General features: G+C 43.1%; 2 protein-coding genes across 4 annotated transcripts in view; both read right to left on the bottom strand.

The window, feature by feature from the left end:
- adkb (adenosine kinase b) overlaps positions 1 to 5979 on the bottom strand; it is a 148549-nt gene extending 142570 nt beyond the window's left edge. Inside the window, exons 1-4 of one of the 3 annotated variants that reach the window (XM_080834818.1) lie at positions 4657 to 4756; positions 4394 to 4414; positions 3464 to 3538; positions 3160 to 3213 (exon numbers count right to left, since the gene is read on the bottom strand). In XM_080834818.1, coding sequence (XP_080690944.1) covers positions 3160 to 3213; positions 3464 to 3538; positions 4394 to 4414; positions 4657 to 4670 — 164 coding nt within the window. In that variant the 5' untranslated portion in view covers positions 4671 to 4756. Of the gene's footprint in view, positions 1 to 3159; positions 3214 to 3463; positions 3539 to 4393; positions 4415 to 4656; positions 4757 to 5794 lie in introns of those variants that run through there. The other 2 variants (XM_080834817.1, XM_080834819.1) reach the window with 2 other exon arrangements.
- An 805-nt stretch (positions 5980 to 6784) lies between these two features.
- The window catches only part of LOC308362247 (vinculin), a 32893-nt gene continuing 20571 nt past the window's right edge, over positions 6785 to 19106 (bottom strand). Inside the window, exons 9-21 of the mRNA XM_080834816.1 lie at positions 18147 to 18300; positions 17532 to 17707; positions 16650 to 16840; positions 15733 to 15932; positions 14069 to 14197; positions 13637 to 13786; positions 12994 to 13102; positions 12094 to 12396; positions 11590 to 11714; positions 9448 to 9633; positions 8977 to 9180; positions 8586 to 8690; positions 6785 to 8217 (exon numbers count right to left, since the gene is read on the bottom strand). Coding sequence (XP_080690942.1) covers positions 8071 to 8217; positions 8586 to 8690; positions 8977 to 9180; positions 9448 to 9633; positions 11590 to 11714; positions 12094 to 12396; positions 12994 to 13102; positions 13637 to 13786; positions 14069 to 14197; positions 15733 to 15932; positions 16650 to 16840; positions 17532 to 17707; positions 18147 to 18300 — 2179 coding nt within the window. The 3' untranslated portion in view covers positions 6785 to 8070. The remainder of the gene's footprint in view (positions 8218 to 8585; positions 8691 to 8976; positions 9181 to 9447; positions 9634 to 11589; positions 11715 to 12093; positions 12397 to 12993; positions 13103 to 13636; positions 13787 to 14068; positions 14198 to 15732; positions 15933 to 16649; positions 16841 to 17531; positions 17708 to 18146; positions 18301 to 19106) is intronic.

Below are 19106 nucleotides of genomic sequence, written 5' to 3'. Positions count from 1 at the left end.
CTTTACTTGTCCCAGCGTGTCTGTCTCAAGAATAACTTGTTTCAAAACAGGAAATGAGGGGCTGCTATGAAACCCTCTAAGGCTTCAAGATCACTGCTGCATTAAAATGACTGGAGACCATCTCTCCATGCACATCCTACCACATGCCACAGCTGCAGGCTAATCCGAACACACACACACACACACACACACACACACACACACACACACACACACACACACACACACACACACACACACACACACACACACACACACACACACACACACACACACACACACACACACCATCTTCCCATTTCCGCCATGCCCACCGCAGCTAATTTTGTAAGAGTGGCCCTGTATACAGACCAGGCACATTTCAAATTCCACTCCACTTCTGCCCCCTAAGAAGCCCTGATAACAACCATGCTTCAAGAGACAGCCACATCAGCAGCCACAGAAAAATAAAAAACAACACAAAAACACCACCATGATTGCTACTACTTTTGTTTTATGACTCTGCGTGGATGACGGGGGAGTTCAGAGGTATTATCTATCCAAGAGTGTGGCCTGCTGACCTCTCAGCAGGGTCTATATTTACACAGATGTGCCTGTGGAGAACCTGAACTGCAGCTCTACAGCGCACATCAGCGGAATGGCCACTGCTTAAAACACTTGTTGAGCTCTTACTGTTTTTGTACTAAACTAATTTCAGAAAAGACAATGCACAGATGTTTAAAATGCATTACATTACATATACATATACATTATCCCGCTTATTATACGATTACTTGCCAAAACCACATTCCCCCAAAACATCAAGTGATTTTGTTGCCGTTTCGTGGCTAAAGTTGACTTCAAGTTAGAATTCATTTCAATTGATAGTTTTCAGTGACGTCACAACAATTGTTAGCTGACGGGCAAAAAGAACAGCGAAACAGCGAGAAACAGTGATAAACGCCGAGCAGTGCCTACTCAAATACGATTGCCATCAACCACAGACCATACCATTATAGCCAGACAGAAATATTCACAAGGGAAAACAAATTAGGAACTTGTGATACATTTATTGCAGGTGTCCTGACATTTTTATTTCGTTAACCTCCCCACAGTCCCTGTCTGAGCTCCAGTGTGGAGATATTTACATCTAGGCCTATCTAATAGAAAATCCGTCCCCATACACATCTCACAGAAAGAAACAGAAAGCCTACAGAAGCACAGATAGTTATTTAATTTTCAGAAGTGGTTGGGTTCACAACGATGTCGTCTGGAAGGTGAAAGCTAAAAACCATCTTCATAATAAGAGCAAAGATAAATGCCATTTATTAGCTAGGTACCAGCTAGCGAGGTACCTGCTGTAAGCTAGCAGCCGTTAGCCTATACCCAACGATGTTCGTTATGTTTTGAAACAATTCCCTGGTTTAAACCAGTACGAAAACCTTGTCTGGCGAATGACAACTTAAATCATCTTCCCATATATTTTCTACTGACATTGTAGTATTACTAGTTGAATGACAAAATACACTAGCCTAACCTACTTGCTTGCTTAGGTACTAAGGTAGATCAGCAGCTGGGTAATCCCATTTGAATCGTTTTGATGCTTTGTTTGTCTTTATTACTTGATTTGTTCCCATTTTAGGTAGTTATTCTGATAAATTAGGCGACCAGAACAGGGTGACTGCTTTTCTTTCCAGCTCCAAAAGTAAGTCTACAGTTTACTGTGTGTCCGAGAAAAGTTGAACCAGAAGGCGCATACAATCAGCTGGCAGCCACGGCGAAATAAACACTTCTTGTATCAGCTGGCAGGAGCGGTAGCGGGTTTTAAATGCGATTAAAAACTAAATCCGGGGTTGTCTCCTCGCCTATTTAAACAGCCAACCGAACAACAGCTGTCTGGCATTTTACTAACTTATATTAAAAGAGCTTGAAGAGGGTGGTTCCTGTATTAACTCCCGTGTTAAATAGCTTTGGAACGTCTTTTTTGCCCTTCAGCTGGTCATTCTGACGTCAGCTGAAAACTATCAATTACTTGCAGAATGCTATGAAAGATGTGAATTAGAAACACAAAATCCACTGCTATTAAGATATATCAGACTGCCAAGCATTGGGTTGGCCTATTGCAACAGTCTGCAGAGCTGTACAATAAAATGATGAATAATTAGTATAGTATGATGAGGTAACAAAATATACCTACTGAAATACACATAAAGAGCCAGGCACACATTCAGTTGGTCCCTTCAGCTATGAATGGGACACATGAGAGGGGCCCAGAAGACTTGAGCAGTGATCGGAGCGTCTCTGCGACAGATGTGGCATGGCGGAAATGTGGGTGTGCCAGGCAGGATAGTCATACGTGAGCCAGGCAGCTGCCTCGTTACAGGGGCCACTTACTCACCCCAGGGGAGCGCACTATTTCTAGCTACTACTCCAGCACGACCACGTGGATGCCCAAGAAGCACCGACACTGATTCATAGACATTACATAGTAAAGCTTCTTCTAGGAGCTACATAGCTCAACTTAATGAACCAGTGGCTATTTAAAGCAGCAATATAGAGTTCTGTTTCCAAACTAGTAAGCTGACTACCTTAAAGGCATGCAAAAACCACCAACAGCACAACTGACACTGATAGAAGCTTGCCAACACACTAACTGGTGTCTTTTGGCAGTATAGCTGGCAATGTCACTGGTGTCTTTTGGCAGTATAGCTGGCAAAGCTTTTCTTCCATTTTTTGCAAGGTGTACCAGAAGTACACAGAACTAGATAGGGCATATCCTGGATTGCAAGTGGGGGAAGACACAGGTGTTTATCTGTCCTTCACATGACCATTTGTTATCAAAATGAATTTGAGGATGGTACCTAAACTAGTTGCCTATAAAACCAGATCTCAAAAAGTGTCAAATTGTTGCATAGTGTTTCCTTAAGACCTGGCTCTGATACGCACATTCAGTTCTAATTTTGTCTGAACCTCTTATTGTTGGCTGAAGAGTATAACTATTAAGCAAATAATATTGTGCCTCAATTTACACATGACAGTTAGTTTAACAGATGTGAACACATGAGGGAATTGAGGGGGGAATACATGGCATTTAAGAGTTGGTGAAGAAGAATGCTTTCTGGTCTTTTTGAGAGGTGGGAATGGGGAGGTGATGTTCTGGTTTCTTGACACTTTACTCACAGTTGTTTGTGCTTGTCTTCTGCCAGTATCTGGTCATTAGGCTTCAGACCATACCTGTCCAAAACACACATTCATCTGTTAGGCTTGTCATTCATTGCCTATCATGGTCTATCTATCATCTAGCATGTGTTGGGTTTAAATTACAAGCATATGGCTTTTCTTGATGGAAGATTTATTGCTAGCCTGAGAAGGTCAAAGTTTGGTGAGGAACACAATCCTCTCTGTGTGCCACACGTGCTGTAAATGCACACAGCATTCCTTATTTACTGACCCTCACAGGTTCTGGCTGGGTCAATGAACTTACTTGTCCAAGAAGTCCTTGTCCACCACTGCAGAGATGTCCAGCAAAGGGTTCCCCATCCCAAACAGGGCATTCTGGCTGTAAGCATGACAGAGAGATGCACACACAGCATTAACTTGGAATCACCCTTCGTGGCATTCCCTTCACTGACCACACACACACACACACACACACACACACACACACACACACGAACAGTAAGCACATCTAAAACAGACACTTTGATTTAGTTCTATACAAAAGTGAACACTCAACACTTCATAACTGGTGAACTTCATAACTGGTGATCATTTCATGTCCCTCCAGCACTAACAGAGGCATTCAGTCAGAGTACTCAGGCCATGTGCACAGAGCTGTACCATGTGCACATAAAAATGGCAGACAAGAAGAGCAGGCAGGCTGTGAGTGGTAATGGACACTCAGCTAGTCACATGCAATACACACACACACACACACACTAACTCATACATGTTAATACATATATGTGGAAACACACCAAATATTTAAATACACTGGTTTCATTACTTTGGTACAAATCAAGGTACCTAATTAAACAGACAGGTGTGTTGGCTGTGTGTGTTTTTTTCCCTACAGTGATAATTTTTAGATATCAAAAAGGGATTGAGTCACTGATCAACAAGCTACTGCAAAGGATCTCTTGCCTAACCAAAACAAAATCAGGCTAGACCGAAAAGGAACTGAAACACCAAACCAGATATGCACACACAAAAACCCAAGTCTTTAATTTGCACCCATGTTGGAAGTCTGCAACAGGCTCACATCAATGCTCTGTGTTAAAATCAATGCGCATCACACCCTCCAGCCATGGCATTACTGTATGTGTATCACAACCACTGAGGCATGAAGAACAAACACAAGGGATGCAAGACCACTGCAAAGCCAAAAACCACCCCCAGATCCAAAACCTCTTACAGAAATGCCTTCCTCTCATCGCTGAACCAAGTCAAAGGAGCATTGTGATAGCAAAAGACAGTACAGTAGTATTAGAAATCTTAAAATGTCCAAGCACTGATAACAAAAGTATAATGAACAGATGATTATGTAATGGATTCTGTTTTATGCATAGGCTCCAACTCAAGACCATTACAGAAGCACTCATGTGACAAACTACATGTGAGTGCGCTTTACGCCATTCTATACGAAAGGTTTCTCTCATTCATCCAACATCTGCTTACCTGCAAGCTGGCATGACTGTTGATATCGGAGCTCTAAGTGCAACCTGTTGACAAACTGTGGGTTCACGTTTGTTAAAATCTCTCAAACTCTCACCCAGTAGAGGCAGCGTGCGTTTAGGTTGTCTAATTCTGCTGAAACCGGAACCCCCACAAACTGTTTGCAAAACTGATTGGTTACATCCAGAAGTGGGAGGCACATGTGCTTTTCTCCAGGAATGTGGTTGGTTGAAAACACATCGTCTATTTTGGTTCTAAATGGAAATACACATTTGCCTTCAAAATGCTTGTTCAATCGTAATGATTATTGTAAAGTCAGTCACCGTGGCGCAGGAATCAGCCGTTTTCTGGGATATGAAGTGGCTTGTAGCTGCCTATCCATCCAACTGAAAGGTATTCACACACTCCTCATTTACATGCCGTTTTGACAGCCAAAACACGTGACAGTCGTTTCGCATGTGCTATACATTCTCACTGAAAGGCTTTTACATTGCACACATGTAGCCATTTAATCATTGTGAAGAGGCTCTCCGTTCAAAGCACACACCAACCTCAAAACCGAAACATTTTCATTCAATGATAGAACTTACCTCGTGCTTTTGTTGAAGGCTAGCTTTTCGAATATGGGGCCCATTGCATCCACCAATATGAACTGGGCATTCTTAACATGCATTTACGTCAAATGTCATAGCTACCACTGCTGGCAGTACTATTGGCGTTAGAGCATATTGAAAGGCGATTCAAGAGCATACATTAATTTAGGTTGAGCAGCCCTGATAACGTTAGCCAGCCGTCAAGAGAAGGATAACTAGCCAGCTGCGTGATTACCAGCTACTCGAGCATCATATACGGTTCGTTACAAACTAACTGTACACTGCTTGACTCTCACGACAGTTTTATTTGTATTTATATAAAATTCCTGCGTCTGCAACGCTCTTATTAGACCAGTACTGCCTTATGTAAATATATTCGCTACTAAGTCATCACTTATGTTACAAGAACCTTGCATAACGCTGGTGAGGCTAATGTTGGGAAGGTGATAGCAGCTATCTTTCACTTTCATGCCGTTCCTTCAAGTAACTATTACGAAGATACAATATTGCAGGTGGCACCGAATGCAGACCCCATAAACAAGTGTTACCTCAGCGTCTCTCCCACTTTCTTTGCTTGTGGTTCGCCGGCGTCAGCCATAATGGGGAGCAGTGTAGCATTTGCCCTCAAAACTTGACTCATTTGCCGTATTCGACTGGTCTCTTGTATGCTGCACTGGGCCAAAATGCTGCACGATTTTTATTCGACTGATGCTTCACCGCTTTCCATTCAACACCGTTGTTAGCACTTTCTGCATAGGACGAAGCTAGCGTGCAGCTAAGTGGACCACGGTCACGTGTTCAAACAAACTAGCAGGCGCGAAAGAATATTTATTAAAGATCAAGCCCAATGACTATAGAGCCATGTTTATAGAATCAAATCAATACACTGACTGTATTAGTCATAGAATATGCAGTTGGTCAGCCCCTCACCCCCTTCCCGGAGTTGGTCCAGTCTGAATGCTCAGTTTGAGGTTATCAAACTGAAAGGCAAGACATGTTTAATACAATAATCATAATTCTGTATATACCAAGAAGGCTTCCCCCCTGACAACAACTCCGAGGTAAAAGCTTGTAGAATGTTTTGGTCTTGACTGTAGCCCCTACATGCTTTACATCTCACACTTGAATACTAGGCCTGTATAGGGTGGGTAGTAGTGTGCAGCACACAGTGTAGCCTATAAAGTATCCATCTATCTATCTAGTAGTGTGCATCACAAGACAGCAGACAGTGTATAATAGGCCTGTACTGTATAGGGTGAGTAGTAGTGTGCAGCACACAGTGTAAACTGGGCCAGTGCGCAGTAGCCTATGTAGTACACCAGTATGGCATTTCAAACAAATGTTGTTCTCCTCACTTCATTTTCTTCAAGTATGCCTATAACAGTTATGTTATTGCACTATCGACATTTTTAACTCAAGGGAAACAAGATTGCAAGAATCCATACAGTTGATAAAATGGTGAAAATTGATGAGACAGTGGTGCAGATCGATGAGACAAGTTAATTGTTAAAGAAGACAACATTAGTTGCTGATAAAAGTCCTTAATATTTATTTCAAGGCACATTAGATGGTTTTGAGGGATTCTACGAATGTTGTGATATTTACATACATTTACTTAAAAGTAAAACCTCATAGGAAGTGAAGCCTGAGCTTGTCTTCTTATAAATATGCACACACACCATAAGGAACCTTAGTGTATTTTCTAGTCACTGAACTCGGTTAGGATGGCAGACTTCGTCTAGCAAAGTCTCTGTGAGGAGACACTTGGTCACTGTTTGTGTTGAAAAAATAATACAGATTAGTTTCAGCTTAAAAATAAAAAGACTAAGCACCTGTTCTAAGCATTGACCAATAAGATTAATTTCAATGATTGTGATCTTACTGCACCTTATTATCAAAAATCTAACATTTCTTTCTGGGGATCAGAGGGAATTTGAGTGACATTCTGGTGTTGTAATGCTAATGTAAATATCCTACTTCTTGTGTCAAACAGTTAATGTTCATTACTTTCAAGAATTTAGCCCTTTGCACATTGCTCAAATACAAACGAAAATAGTCTAAACAAACAGAACAAAAATTGTAATAAATCTTTGGTAATTCCTGACATCGTCATATATGCCTACCGCTAAGAAAACACATGGAATAACTAAAGCAACAGTTTGAGATCATTCCCTATTTCACCATCATAATGCATTGTGAATGTGAGAGCAGTGTTTCTTGTTGTATATTATGGTTTAAACTACAATATTAGTGAATGCTTTTTCTGTCAAACTAAATATATAGGCTTTAGTTTTTGCAAACACTCTGTGAATGGTTGTCCAGGCAAAAAGGGTGAGATTCTTCAGTACACAAAAATGTAATATATAACCAGTATAAAGATATTAAAAAAATGTCCCCCAAAAAAATTGAAAAGATCCTAAAGTTCAACCTCTCACAAAGTGAGACAGAAAATAACCATCTATACGTAATACCAAAATGAAAACCTCCACTCAAAATATATATTCGGGATTCTTTTCAAAATTTCAACATCATAGTATTTTTACATAGTACAAAATGAATAACCCAGTTGCATTGGATTGTCCCTTATTTTACATTCCACTAAGATAGCTCTTGAAAACTGAAAAAGTTACCAGTGGGAAAAGGAACAATTGTTAACAAATGACACCCTTACAAAAAGTGAAAGCAATGTTTTCAGTGAACTTTACGACCCGGCTATAACTGTCCATATTTGAGGACTTTGTTACAGCTGTGTGTTGAACTGAGGGCAGCTCTCTCACTGAGAGAGACTGGACTTGGAGAAGAGGACTTGGTGTTGGCTGCCCATCTACTGGTACCAGGGGGTCTTCCGGATCCAGTGAAGAGTGAAGCCAGCATCTGTCCGGATCTTGATGGAGGCGGCCTCTGCCTCTCTCACAGTCTCCTTCACTGACTGCATCAGATTTTGGGCGTTGTGCACCAACATTTCTGTAGCCTAAGGAAGGGAAAGACGAGCCCATTTAGACAAAAGGTTTGTGACCCTTTCCAAGTGGTACAAACAAGCATTAGCTCTTCATTCTTAATGATATAACCGGAACAGCAATGGAAACTCAACATCTTGAAATGTTTTTGCTTTACTCCGAGCAAGCTCCGAGCAAGCTGATACACATCATTTGTTTCTTCTCTTATCTCTATCCATATTGCAAAACCCCACACTGTCAATACTACAGTTAAACATAGCAAAACAAAGGATATTTCACTCAATGAAAACTGGATGTTTATAGCTCTGCAATTGAGTATTGTGGTGGCAACATACTGGAGTAAGGGAACAAAAAAGGGACAAACAGAAATAAAAACACCCACCTGCTCAGACTCCTCCTCACTGATGTTGGTGCGACCCAACATGGTGGCCTTGACAGTGGAGAGGATCTTCAGCTGTGTACTGATGGTGGGAATACGCTCGCACACCTGTGGACATAAACAGCAGGTAACTCACAAGGCCACTTTACACAACGTATGAGTGTGATTCTGAAGCATGTTCCAGATCTAGATTTTAATGCCATTCCTCATAGCTACATCAATGACCGCGGTTACATTTTCACAGTACTGCGTGACAGTCCTAGATGCTCCCTAAGGACTCCCCACACAGCACACTAATGTACTGTCTTTTCTACAAACAATAAAACTATATGATGCTGTTTGTAATGTCCCACGTCAAACAGGAAGTGTTATTGGGAGGCCCACGTTTACTTGCCTGAAGTAGGTTGGTCCTGATTCGCTTGTCTGTGCACTGCTTGGCAACCTCTTTGGCCAACCTGGTGACCTCGTCGGAGGCCTTGGCGATGTCTTTGGCACACTGAATGAGGGCTCGCTTGTTGCCACTTCCACCACGCACAAGCCGGGACAGCTCTGCCATCAGCAAGGCCATTCGCTTAGCTGCACCAATGATGTCGTTGCCCTGCGAGTGATGGACAGGTTATGAATATGTCTGTCATTTCACAACTGTACATACTTAAATGAAAACATGTAGACATAACTTTCGATTTTTTGGAAACACTGAAATCTCGGTGATGCTATTTTATGGATTTTTGAAAAATATTGTGTTCTTCTATACATGTTTTATTATTTTCTTTTCACCCAATCTTTAAAAAATAGGGAGGATGTAGTAAAAATAAAGATACTAGAATCCAGATTTAGTAGAATGCAGGATGGCTTGACCACTCACCTTGCTGGACCACTTGCAGGCCTCGTCGTGGAGCTGCCTGGCGGCTACCATCATGGGCTCGCTCACCACCACGCCGGGCTTCTGTTCGGGGAACTCCTCGTCCTTCTCATCTGGGGGAGGGGGTCTGGGGGGAGGCACCTCACCCTCGGGCAGCGGGGGCTTGGGTGGGGCAGCCTCGTCGTTGATCTGCGGCACAAATATTCAGTCAGAAAAGGTTGATTACAAGACCAGTGAAAACTATTGATATACAGCCGCGGAAAAAATTAAGAGACCACTTCAAAATTATCAGTTTCTCTGGTTTTACTATTTATTGGTATGTGTTAAAGTAAAATGTACATTTTAGTTTTATTCTATAACCTACTGGCAACATTCCTACCAAATTTCAAATAAAAATATTGTCATTTAGATCATTTATTTGCAGAAAAATGACAATTGGTCAAAATAGCAAAAATGATGCAGTGTCTTCAGATCTCGAATAATGCAAAGAAAACAAGCTCATATTCATTTTTAAACTACACAATACTAATGCTTACACTTAGGAAGAGTTCAGAAATCAATATTTGGTGGAATAACCTTGATTTAAAATCACAACTTTCATGTGTCTTGGCATGCTCTCCACCAGTCTTTCACATTGCCGTTGGGTGACTTTATGCTACTCCTGGCGCAAGAATTCAAGCAGCTCGGCTTCTTTTCATGGCTTTTGACCATCCATCTTCCTCTTGATCACATTTCAGAGGTTTTTTATGGGATTCAGGTCTCGAAATTGGGCTGGCCATGACAGGGTCCTGATCTGGTGGTACTCCATCCACACCTTTACTGGCCTGGCTGTGTGGCATGGAGCATTGCCCTGCTGGAAAAAACACTTCTCAGAGTTGGGGAACATTGTCAGAGCAAAAGGAAGCAAGTTTTTCTTCCGGGACAACGTTGTACTTTGCCTGGCTGAGGTTTGTAAAAGACCATAAGGGTTGAAAAAGCGGACTGGAGGTTCTTCTAAGTTCGTCTTCTCTGATGAGTCCGATTTCACAGTAGGTGCAAGACTCTCTGGCTTGTAGGCCTCTCCAGGTCTCCGTCTAACCATCAGACGACCATGTGTTGGGCAAAGCTGAAAATTGGACTCATCAGAGAAGACGAACTAGAAGACCCTCCAGTCCGCTTTTTTCAATCCTTATGGTCTTTTACAAACCTCTGCCAGGCAAAGTACAACGTTGTCCCGGAAGAAAAACTTGCTTCCTTTAGCTCTGACAATGTTCCCCAACTCTGAGAAATGTTTTTTCCAGCAGGGCAATGCTCCATGCCACACAGCCAGGCCAGTAAAGGTGTGGATGGAGTACCACCAGATCAGGACCCTGTCATGGCCAGCCCAATTTCGAGACCTGAATCCCATAAAAAAACCTCTGAAATGTGATCAAGAGGAAGATGGATGGTCACAAGCCATGAAAAGAAGCCGAGCTGCTTGAATTCTTGCGCCAGGAGTAGCATAAAGTCACCCAACGGCAATGTGAAAGACTGGTGGAGAGCATGCCAAGACACATGAACGTTGTGATTTTAAATCAAGGTTATTCCACCAAATATTGATTTCTGAACTCTTCCTAAGTGTAAGCATTAGTATTGTGTAGTTTAAAAATGAATATGAGCTTGTTTTCTTTGCATTATTCGAGATCTGAAGACACTGCATCTTTTTTGCTATTTTGACCAATTGTCATTTTTCTGCAAATAAATGATCTAAATGACAATATTTTTACTTGAAATTTGGTAGGAATGTTGCCAGTAGGTTATAGAATAAAACGAAAATGTACATTTTACTTTAACACATACCAATAAATAGTAAAACCAGAGAAACTGATAATTTTGAAGTGGTCTCTTAATTTTTTTCCGCGGCTGTATGTATTTCACTCCATAACATACTTGCTTAAATACTTTTTTGTAAAGTTTTAGTGAAATGTGTTAACCATCAGTTACTGGACAAAAGAATCCATTGCATTAATGACAAATGCTGTTTATTATGAATGAGTATTTAGGTGACTTGAGGAAGCCTAAACGAAACCATAAGTGCTGTCTGTGAATCCACTCAATAACAACAAGTACTCTCAATCTGTGTGGGTCATGCTTTGGGAATGTTAGGATAGGTGCATATGGACTTACGTGGAGCTGATCGAGATCTGGGGGAGGAGGAGGGAAGTCAGGCTCCTGTGGCTGGAAGGCCTCCCTCACCTTGGCAACCGCACTCAGAATCTTGTAGCCAGAGTCCAGGAACCCTTTCTGTAGGCCTGGCAAACACAAAGAAATTTGGGACATAGCAACCAGCATGAAAAACTCCTTAAGAACGCCCATCACCTTGAATATTCATACAGTCTTAAATAAATGATTTGAACGTTTTTCATTTCAAATTTAAACAAATTGACTGTCCTAGTTTGACAAATGTCTCTCCAAAGTTAGGAAGTAAAATGTTCAGCTCATTTTTTATGAGAAACATACTTTCCCTACTTTTAAAGACTGGGAAGCAAAGACTGGAAATTACAAAATGATGTCACAGTTCTGTATAGAATAACGTTTTTTTTTTTTCCTCCTGATCCAAACCCCTTGTAGCCAGGAACTATAAATGATACTCTGAAGAAAAATGGACTTAGTGGCTGGAAATGTCCAAACCTTGATCCTGGATGTTGGCAGCCACAGCTTTGGCGTCCATGACCATGGGGGAAATGGTCTGGCTGAGTTCGTCTGAGGCCGCCTTCACCTTCGCCCTGAACTTGGGGTCCTCAGAGTTCTCCACCTCCCGCTTGGCCACCAGGAGGATCCGGTTGGCACGCCTGGCGATGCTCGTCGCCCCAGCAACCAGCATCTGAGGCTGGTGGTTGCCCATGGCGACTTGGCATTTCTCCAGGTCCTTCTTAATGGCGTCCTCAGAGGCATCCAGCAGGGATTTGGTGTCAATAGCCTCATCAACCAGACCTGGGAAGAGGCCAAGTAAACATCAATAATCCTGTCCATCTCATGCAAGCTCTTCTCTCACCTCCCATGTGCTTTCATGAGAGACAATATACGCCATAAGCGGTGCTGGCAAAATCAACACAATTTTTTTTTTTTTTTTAAATAACGCAATTAAAAGGGCAGCCTGGGTTTTATTATTGTATTTGTGTTAGTGCATATGTAATTGGGCATCCAATGCACACCTGACACTGGGCTTAGTTGAAATCACAAGCTTGCCAGCACTAACCCAACATCTCTGACTACTGACCGGCTGACCTAGTCACTAGTTCCCTCCAAATATCTCCCTCGGCAAATAACACTCTCTACTTCTTGTGCCTTCTCAGTCTCAATCCCTGTTTCAAAATAAAAGTCCCTTCACACTTTATGTGCTACACAAGTAACATGCATGTCTTTCAAGCTGACAATTTGTATGGCCTTGATGGTTATATTGGAAATCTGTAGTTTACAGAAGATAATCTGTAAGTAATAAGCTTACTATAGGTAATTATATAATTGATTTCTCAACATACACACAAACACACACACACAATAAAACCAAATATGACATTTTTTTCTTACCAGTCAACTTTTCCACATTATCAATCCACTGATTCTTCATGGTCTCAAAGTGCTCATATGCTGCCTGGTTTCCAGGGTTCTTCAGCAAAATTCGAGCAGCAGACACCACCTAGAGAGAGAGAGAGAGAAAACAAGCATTTCCCCAACAGTAAAAACACATTTTATACAGACCTTTCAGGGTCATAAGCAAAATATCCTCACCAAAATGTAGTTATATCAATAAGGGGTTGCGGACAAGCACAGTACTCTTCAGTAAGACAGCAAAAAAACATACTGAGGTAGTGATCAATCAGTGGACTTGGTGCAGCAAAAACCAAACAGTAGAATGGGTCTAACCTTCTAAAGCTGACCTTCCCACCTTGGGGTTAAGTATTATAGTAATACAGCACCATGTGTAGTGAACCAGGCTCTGCATTTACACTGCTTCTGTAACCTGCACTGTGTAGCACAGCACAGCACAGCACAGCACAGCACAGCACAGCACAGCACAGCACAGCACAGCACAGCATCAGACTCAAACTCACAACCTTGGACATGGCGGGCAGGGGTGCTAGGAGACTAAAACCCATGAGTGCCTATATGTGCCGGTGAGGGAGGTTTACTCACTGCACAGCACTGTGCCTGCTGGCTAACACTTTCTCACCTGAGGAGTCAAGTCCCTGGCAGACTTCACCGCTGCCTGGATTCCCTCCACAGTGGTCTTATTGGCAGTGCCGACAGCTGCAGCCTTCTCAGCCGTGGCTCCCAGGCGGTTGGCATGGCTCTGGAAGTTTGCAGCCCGGTCATCAAACACCTAAGGAGGGAGGTGTTTTGGATGAGAATGCTGTCTGTGATGTTCATGTTTTGGTCTGTTTACCATTACATAATGGGATAAACACATTACTTTTGAAGACATTTTAGATGGCACAGCACTAAAACAGATGTGAACTGTTATGTGAACAACTAATATACAACACGTGTATACGAACATGAGTTAAGAGAGAGGCAGAGTGTGTGTGTGTGTGTGAGACATTATTTTGGTGTGTGAGCGAGAGTGGAAGACAGACAGAGAGTGTGTGTGTGTTTTAAGTTTTACCCCTTCCCTGTTGGGAGCATCATGTGGAGCAGTGGCAGCCACAGCCAGGAGCTTAATGGGGGTGGTGGTGTCGCTGAAAATGTCTGACACCTCCTGAGTCATAGCCTCCTGCATATTCCCCTTCAGGTCCTGCAGCAAAAACATAAAAGTTCAGAAGCCAAACTTAACCATCCAAATTAGATCAATAGCCAAAGCTAACCAAACACACCAGTCATAAAGCACAATAAATAACATAGTATTTTACCATCCCATCTTATCGTGTTTTACAAGTCGCTGCTTTCTCTGCCTAGCACTAAGTAAAAGGCCATGTCAGAGGTTGGTGTGCACTATGCATAGGACTATCAGTAGGGGGAGCTCTCCTCTTGTCCTGACCATGAAAGTTTACCAAGGGAACGCATTGAATGCTTGTCATAGGTGTGTGCATTAGACCGACCCTGCAACCCAGAAGTGTTACTTTTGCTGTGAACTTGGACATCCGTTTAACACACACACAGAATTTTACGTGTTGAAAGTGTCTGAGTGTCAGGATTAGTAATTTTGAGCTTAACATCGTCTAAGCGTCATTCTTGTGTCATGTTTATTTATGTACACATACGTGTCTTTGTGTGTCTGCATGCATGAGCTAAAATAGGAGTGGTAGAAATTATTCACTGCCCTAAAAAAAAACCTCAAAGCAACACTGCAACAATTTGCCACTTTTTGAGGCATGTTTTATTTCATGGGTAACTAGTTTTGGCATCATCTTCAATTTATTTTGATGATGATGGTATATGGTCATGTGATAGTTAAAACACAAATGTCGTTCCCATTAGCCATCCAGGATATGCACTAGGCAGTTCTGTGTTTCGGGCCAGAACACCACTTTCTTTCAGCTTTCACAGCAGAACATTACCAATTATATCACCAAAAGACACCACTTAACATGTTAGCAAGATTGTATTAGTGTCAACTGGGCTGTTGATTTTGTTTGCAAGGTTCCTGCATGCCTTTTAGGTAGAGCTCCTTAGTTTCCAACCCAAACTTCTTACGGCTGTTTTAAACACCCTCACGAGTTCTTTGAGAGAAAAAAAGTTACAAGGACTTCTATTGCAGCAAAAGTCCAACTGTCAAGCAGCGAGTTCCTTCTGAAATTGTTTTGTCAAACCGGCACAGGAAGTAAACACAGGAAGTCATGATTATCATCATCGTAGATGGGCGGAGGTGTCCTAGCCACCATCTCACGCTTGGTCAGATTGGAGTTTCCACTGCTCCTGCATTAAACTGTATGCATTCACAACACTTCCCCTCACTACAGAGATGACAGCTAATACTCTGAAAGTGTGAAAGGTTTAATATGACGATCCTCCTTTTAGTTCAGTTGTTTATTTTTGGTTCTAATGCATAATTTGTAAGTTATACCCTGTAAACCTCCACTGAGACAATAATCAGTGTCTTAAGTCATTTGCAGTGAGAACTGACGAAAATTGAAAAACAGATTTGGAAAAAACCCTCAGTCAACATATCCTAACAGTGAGAATAAGACCCAGGGGGCAGGGGGGTTGTCAGCTGAGTGGTGTTGACGTGTTCAACATGACAATCCTCAATAAATAACATGTGTGACATTGTGTGACACAGATGTGGTCATGCGTGTGGTCATGGTGTGTGACCACCATGGCATTCCTCACCTTGAGGGCCTCCTGCAGCTGCTGGGCAATGGCGCGCGCCTGCGGAGAGTCTCCCTCGCCCCGGGCAGCCAGGTCGGCCAGCTGAGCCATCAGCTGCTCCACCTGCTCGCACTTTCCCAGAAGCTCCTGCCGCTGCGGCCCCTGCAAGACGTTGGCCAGACGGCGGCCCTCGGCGACCAGGCCACGAATGGCGGCTTGGCCTGCGGTCGGGGAAATGAACGCGAGAGATGCAAGGTTTGAATGCAAGACAAAGTTGAGAGACAGTGGTGGGCCATTACTGTTGTATTTTATGTACTGCACAGTTGCACTTTCTTGTTTCAAAATGACCGTCATTCTCTGTGACGAGCCCAGGGATAGCTACTTGGCCTAAGGTGAAGACATGAAAAATGGAAAAGGAATTTCTCAGAGCTATTGAGACGGTTGCGTTTACACTCTACTATGCCGGGGCTGCACTATGCATTCTGCTAAGACAGCGTTTTGTCTGCCAGGGAGGTGCTTGTGGTCTACTAAGATGTTTTGTGCAATACAGGGTTGGCTTGACTGGCTTTTGCGAAATGTTTGCTGTGGTAATTTTTTGAGGATGATGACACATACAGGATGGAAGCGCGGGCAAGCGCATTTATAGAGAGAGCGAGGAAAACAAAACTTTTATGCAACTGTTCCTTGGAAACAATAACAAGTGTGGGATTTTGAGCTCAGAAACAAGCCAAGTGAGGAGGAAATTATAAGGTTTGGAGCGCCCTGGTGGAATGTATGGTGGAAAGAAACCCCGGCAGACATGTTCACAAAGTAAGAGATACAGAGAGTGTTTGTGTGTTTTTTTCTCAGGGTGTCTCTGTCTGTGTGTGTGTGTGTGTGTGTATTTCTCCACTAAAGAGGGATGGAAAAAGGAATGAGGGATGGGACAGGGGACTCACCCACGCCGCTGTCATCCAGGGTGGGGTTGTCGATCCAGTGTTGGGCCTGCTCGATCTTCCCCTCCAGGTGCACAGCAGCTTTGGCCGGCCGGCTGTTGGCCACCGCCTTGTTGGTCTTGGACTGCATGTTCTGCAGCGCCGTGGCGATCTGCTTGGCCAAAGCCCTGGCTTCTGGCGTGTCTCCTTTACCTCTGAGCGTGGGTAGAGAGAGAGAGAGTATGGGAGTGAGAGAGGAAGGGAGGGAGAGAGAGAGAGAGAGGTAGGAAGGGAGAGAGAGAGAGTATGGGAGTGAGAGAGATGAAGGGAGAGAGAAGTAGGGAGGGAGAGAGAGAGGATAATCAATTATATATAGGAACCACATGCAGTAGGCCTCCAGAGGCCTCTCTGTCTTTATTGACGCACTATATACTGTTATTTAAAAGCATAAACAAAATGCTCACACGTAAAGCAAATGCCAACTACCAACGGTTAGGGAGGCTGCTGTAATGTTGGCTGAATGCAGGGTAATAAACTATGTATTATGTTTATGGTATCCACAGCACCACTAACATGAGAGCTAATCTCATTTAATTAACATGCAGTAAGCTGTCTGCATTTGTTGTTTGTACTGCTTATTTTCACCTGTGCAAGATGGTGCCAAACAAAATGAGAATGTATCAGAAAGATCCACCAAGACTAGAGTATAGCCTCCAGTGAGTCATTATACATGCACTGGATTCATACTGAGATTGGAAGGGCTAGACAGATAGAAAGTGCAAAGTGAACACAAACCAACAGCAAATAACTTGAGCGGGCGTAAAAAAAGGAGATTAATCCAGAGTAAGCACAGGTTGCAGATTTGAGTGCGCTCCCCTTGGAGGAGCTGCTACGTCTGCTACGTACTGTTTCTTGAGCTCGGAGAGCTTGGCAGTCAGAGCGGCGATCTCTCCCATGGAGCGCAGGATGTCGTCCCTCTCCTTGGGGTCTTCGCAGAGGTCGGCGATCTTCCGGGCCTCGGCCAACAGAGCCCTGATGTGCTCCTCCCCCTCAGGCCCTGCATTGGGGTCTGCAAGCCAGTTCTGCAGGGGCCAAGGTCAAAGGCATAACATGGTTGCAGGCATCCACTAGTTTAGTTTCATGTTATTAGTTCACATAGCTCCACTGGTGCACAGGGAATCTCCGCTGTGTTCACTAGGTGCCTAAAGCCCCATGTCTGTCTGACAAATGAATAACATACTGTGCAGACGCGGGGCAGAATGGGGTGTGTATGAATTCCCTATCTGTGCATGGTCAAATATGCTAGGGTAAAGTTCAGGGGATGGTGTCATTACATTTGCATTGCAAATGTAGAAGGTTTATGCCTCTCGGCTGTGTGTCTGTGTGTGTGTGTGTGTGTGTCAGGGAGGGGGTGTATACTATTGCTTGTGTGTGTGCGTACGTGTGAGAGAGGAGGGTGGATGTTATTAGTTGTGTGTTTGTGTGTGTCTTCACACTTGTGTGTGCAGTGGGGGTACAAACCTGAGCAGCATCAATCTTCTTAGCAATGGCCTGCTTGGAGTTGGTCATGGCCTCCAGCTTGCGGGCGGCATTCTCCACCTTCCCCGCCAGCATGTCCAGCCCCTGGCCCACCTGCTGGGCCTTCTGCATGGCCACAGGGCTCGCCCCTTGACCCCTAGGAGAATGCACCAATCAGAAGTGGTCTAGTGCATGCAGCGAGGCGCTAATTATGTGCAGGTCATTGGTTCAAATTAGTTCTTTAAAATGGAAATCTTTAGACACATTTGGAGAATTTGTGACTTAAAGAGGTCCTATTATGCTCATGATTCAATGTTCCAAAAACAGATAAATAATTGTTTCTCTCTATTCACCCTCTCTCTGAAACGCTCTGTTAGAACTCCTGTGTCTTTAAACCACACCTCCCAATGAGCCCAGTGTACTCTGATTGGTCATCTAGGTGGGCAATAAGGATTGTGTTATGCGATTGAATCATCATGTACCAGAGGTAAAGGGCTGGCATTCCAACAAGGCGTTTCAGGCAGCTGAGAAAAGACGCTTCTATGGGAGTGAGTTACTTGGCGTGTGCTTTGGGCTTTGAAACTTTGCAGACTGTTTACATGCACAAAAAAGCTATACAACACACTAAGGGAAAGATAAAACCAGAAAAGCATAATAGGTCCTCTTTAAATGACAAAGCTTCAATGCCAAAGCATTTGAATATCAATTAAAATATGTGGCCACTCAAAAAATAATGCCATTATTTATTCAGTGATTCAGTAATACTGTTCCGCTGGAATTTTTTAACCACCTTGAGCAACCTTTTAAGCAATGCCTAGCTTAACTTGACATCAGCTGATCCTTTCACAGGCACCATTCTGTTTTTCAGAGCCCCAAGAACAAGCCAAGAGCTCACTTATGTGGCATGTAAGGAATATGCTAAAAATATCTTTTCTCTTTTCACAGATTTTTCTTCCACCCCTC

This window comes from Sprattus sprattus (genome assembly GCF_963457725.1).
Source record: "Sprattus sprattus genome assembly, chromosome: 3".
Lineage (NCBI taxonomy): Eukaryota > Metazoa > Chordata > Actinopteri > Clupeiformes > Clupeidae > Sprattus > Sprattus sprattus.
Note: the sequence above shows the minus strand (reverse complement) of the source record. Positions and strands in the feature narration are given on the sequence as shown.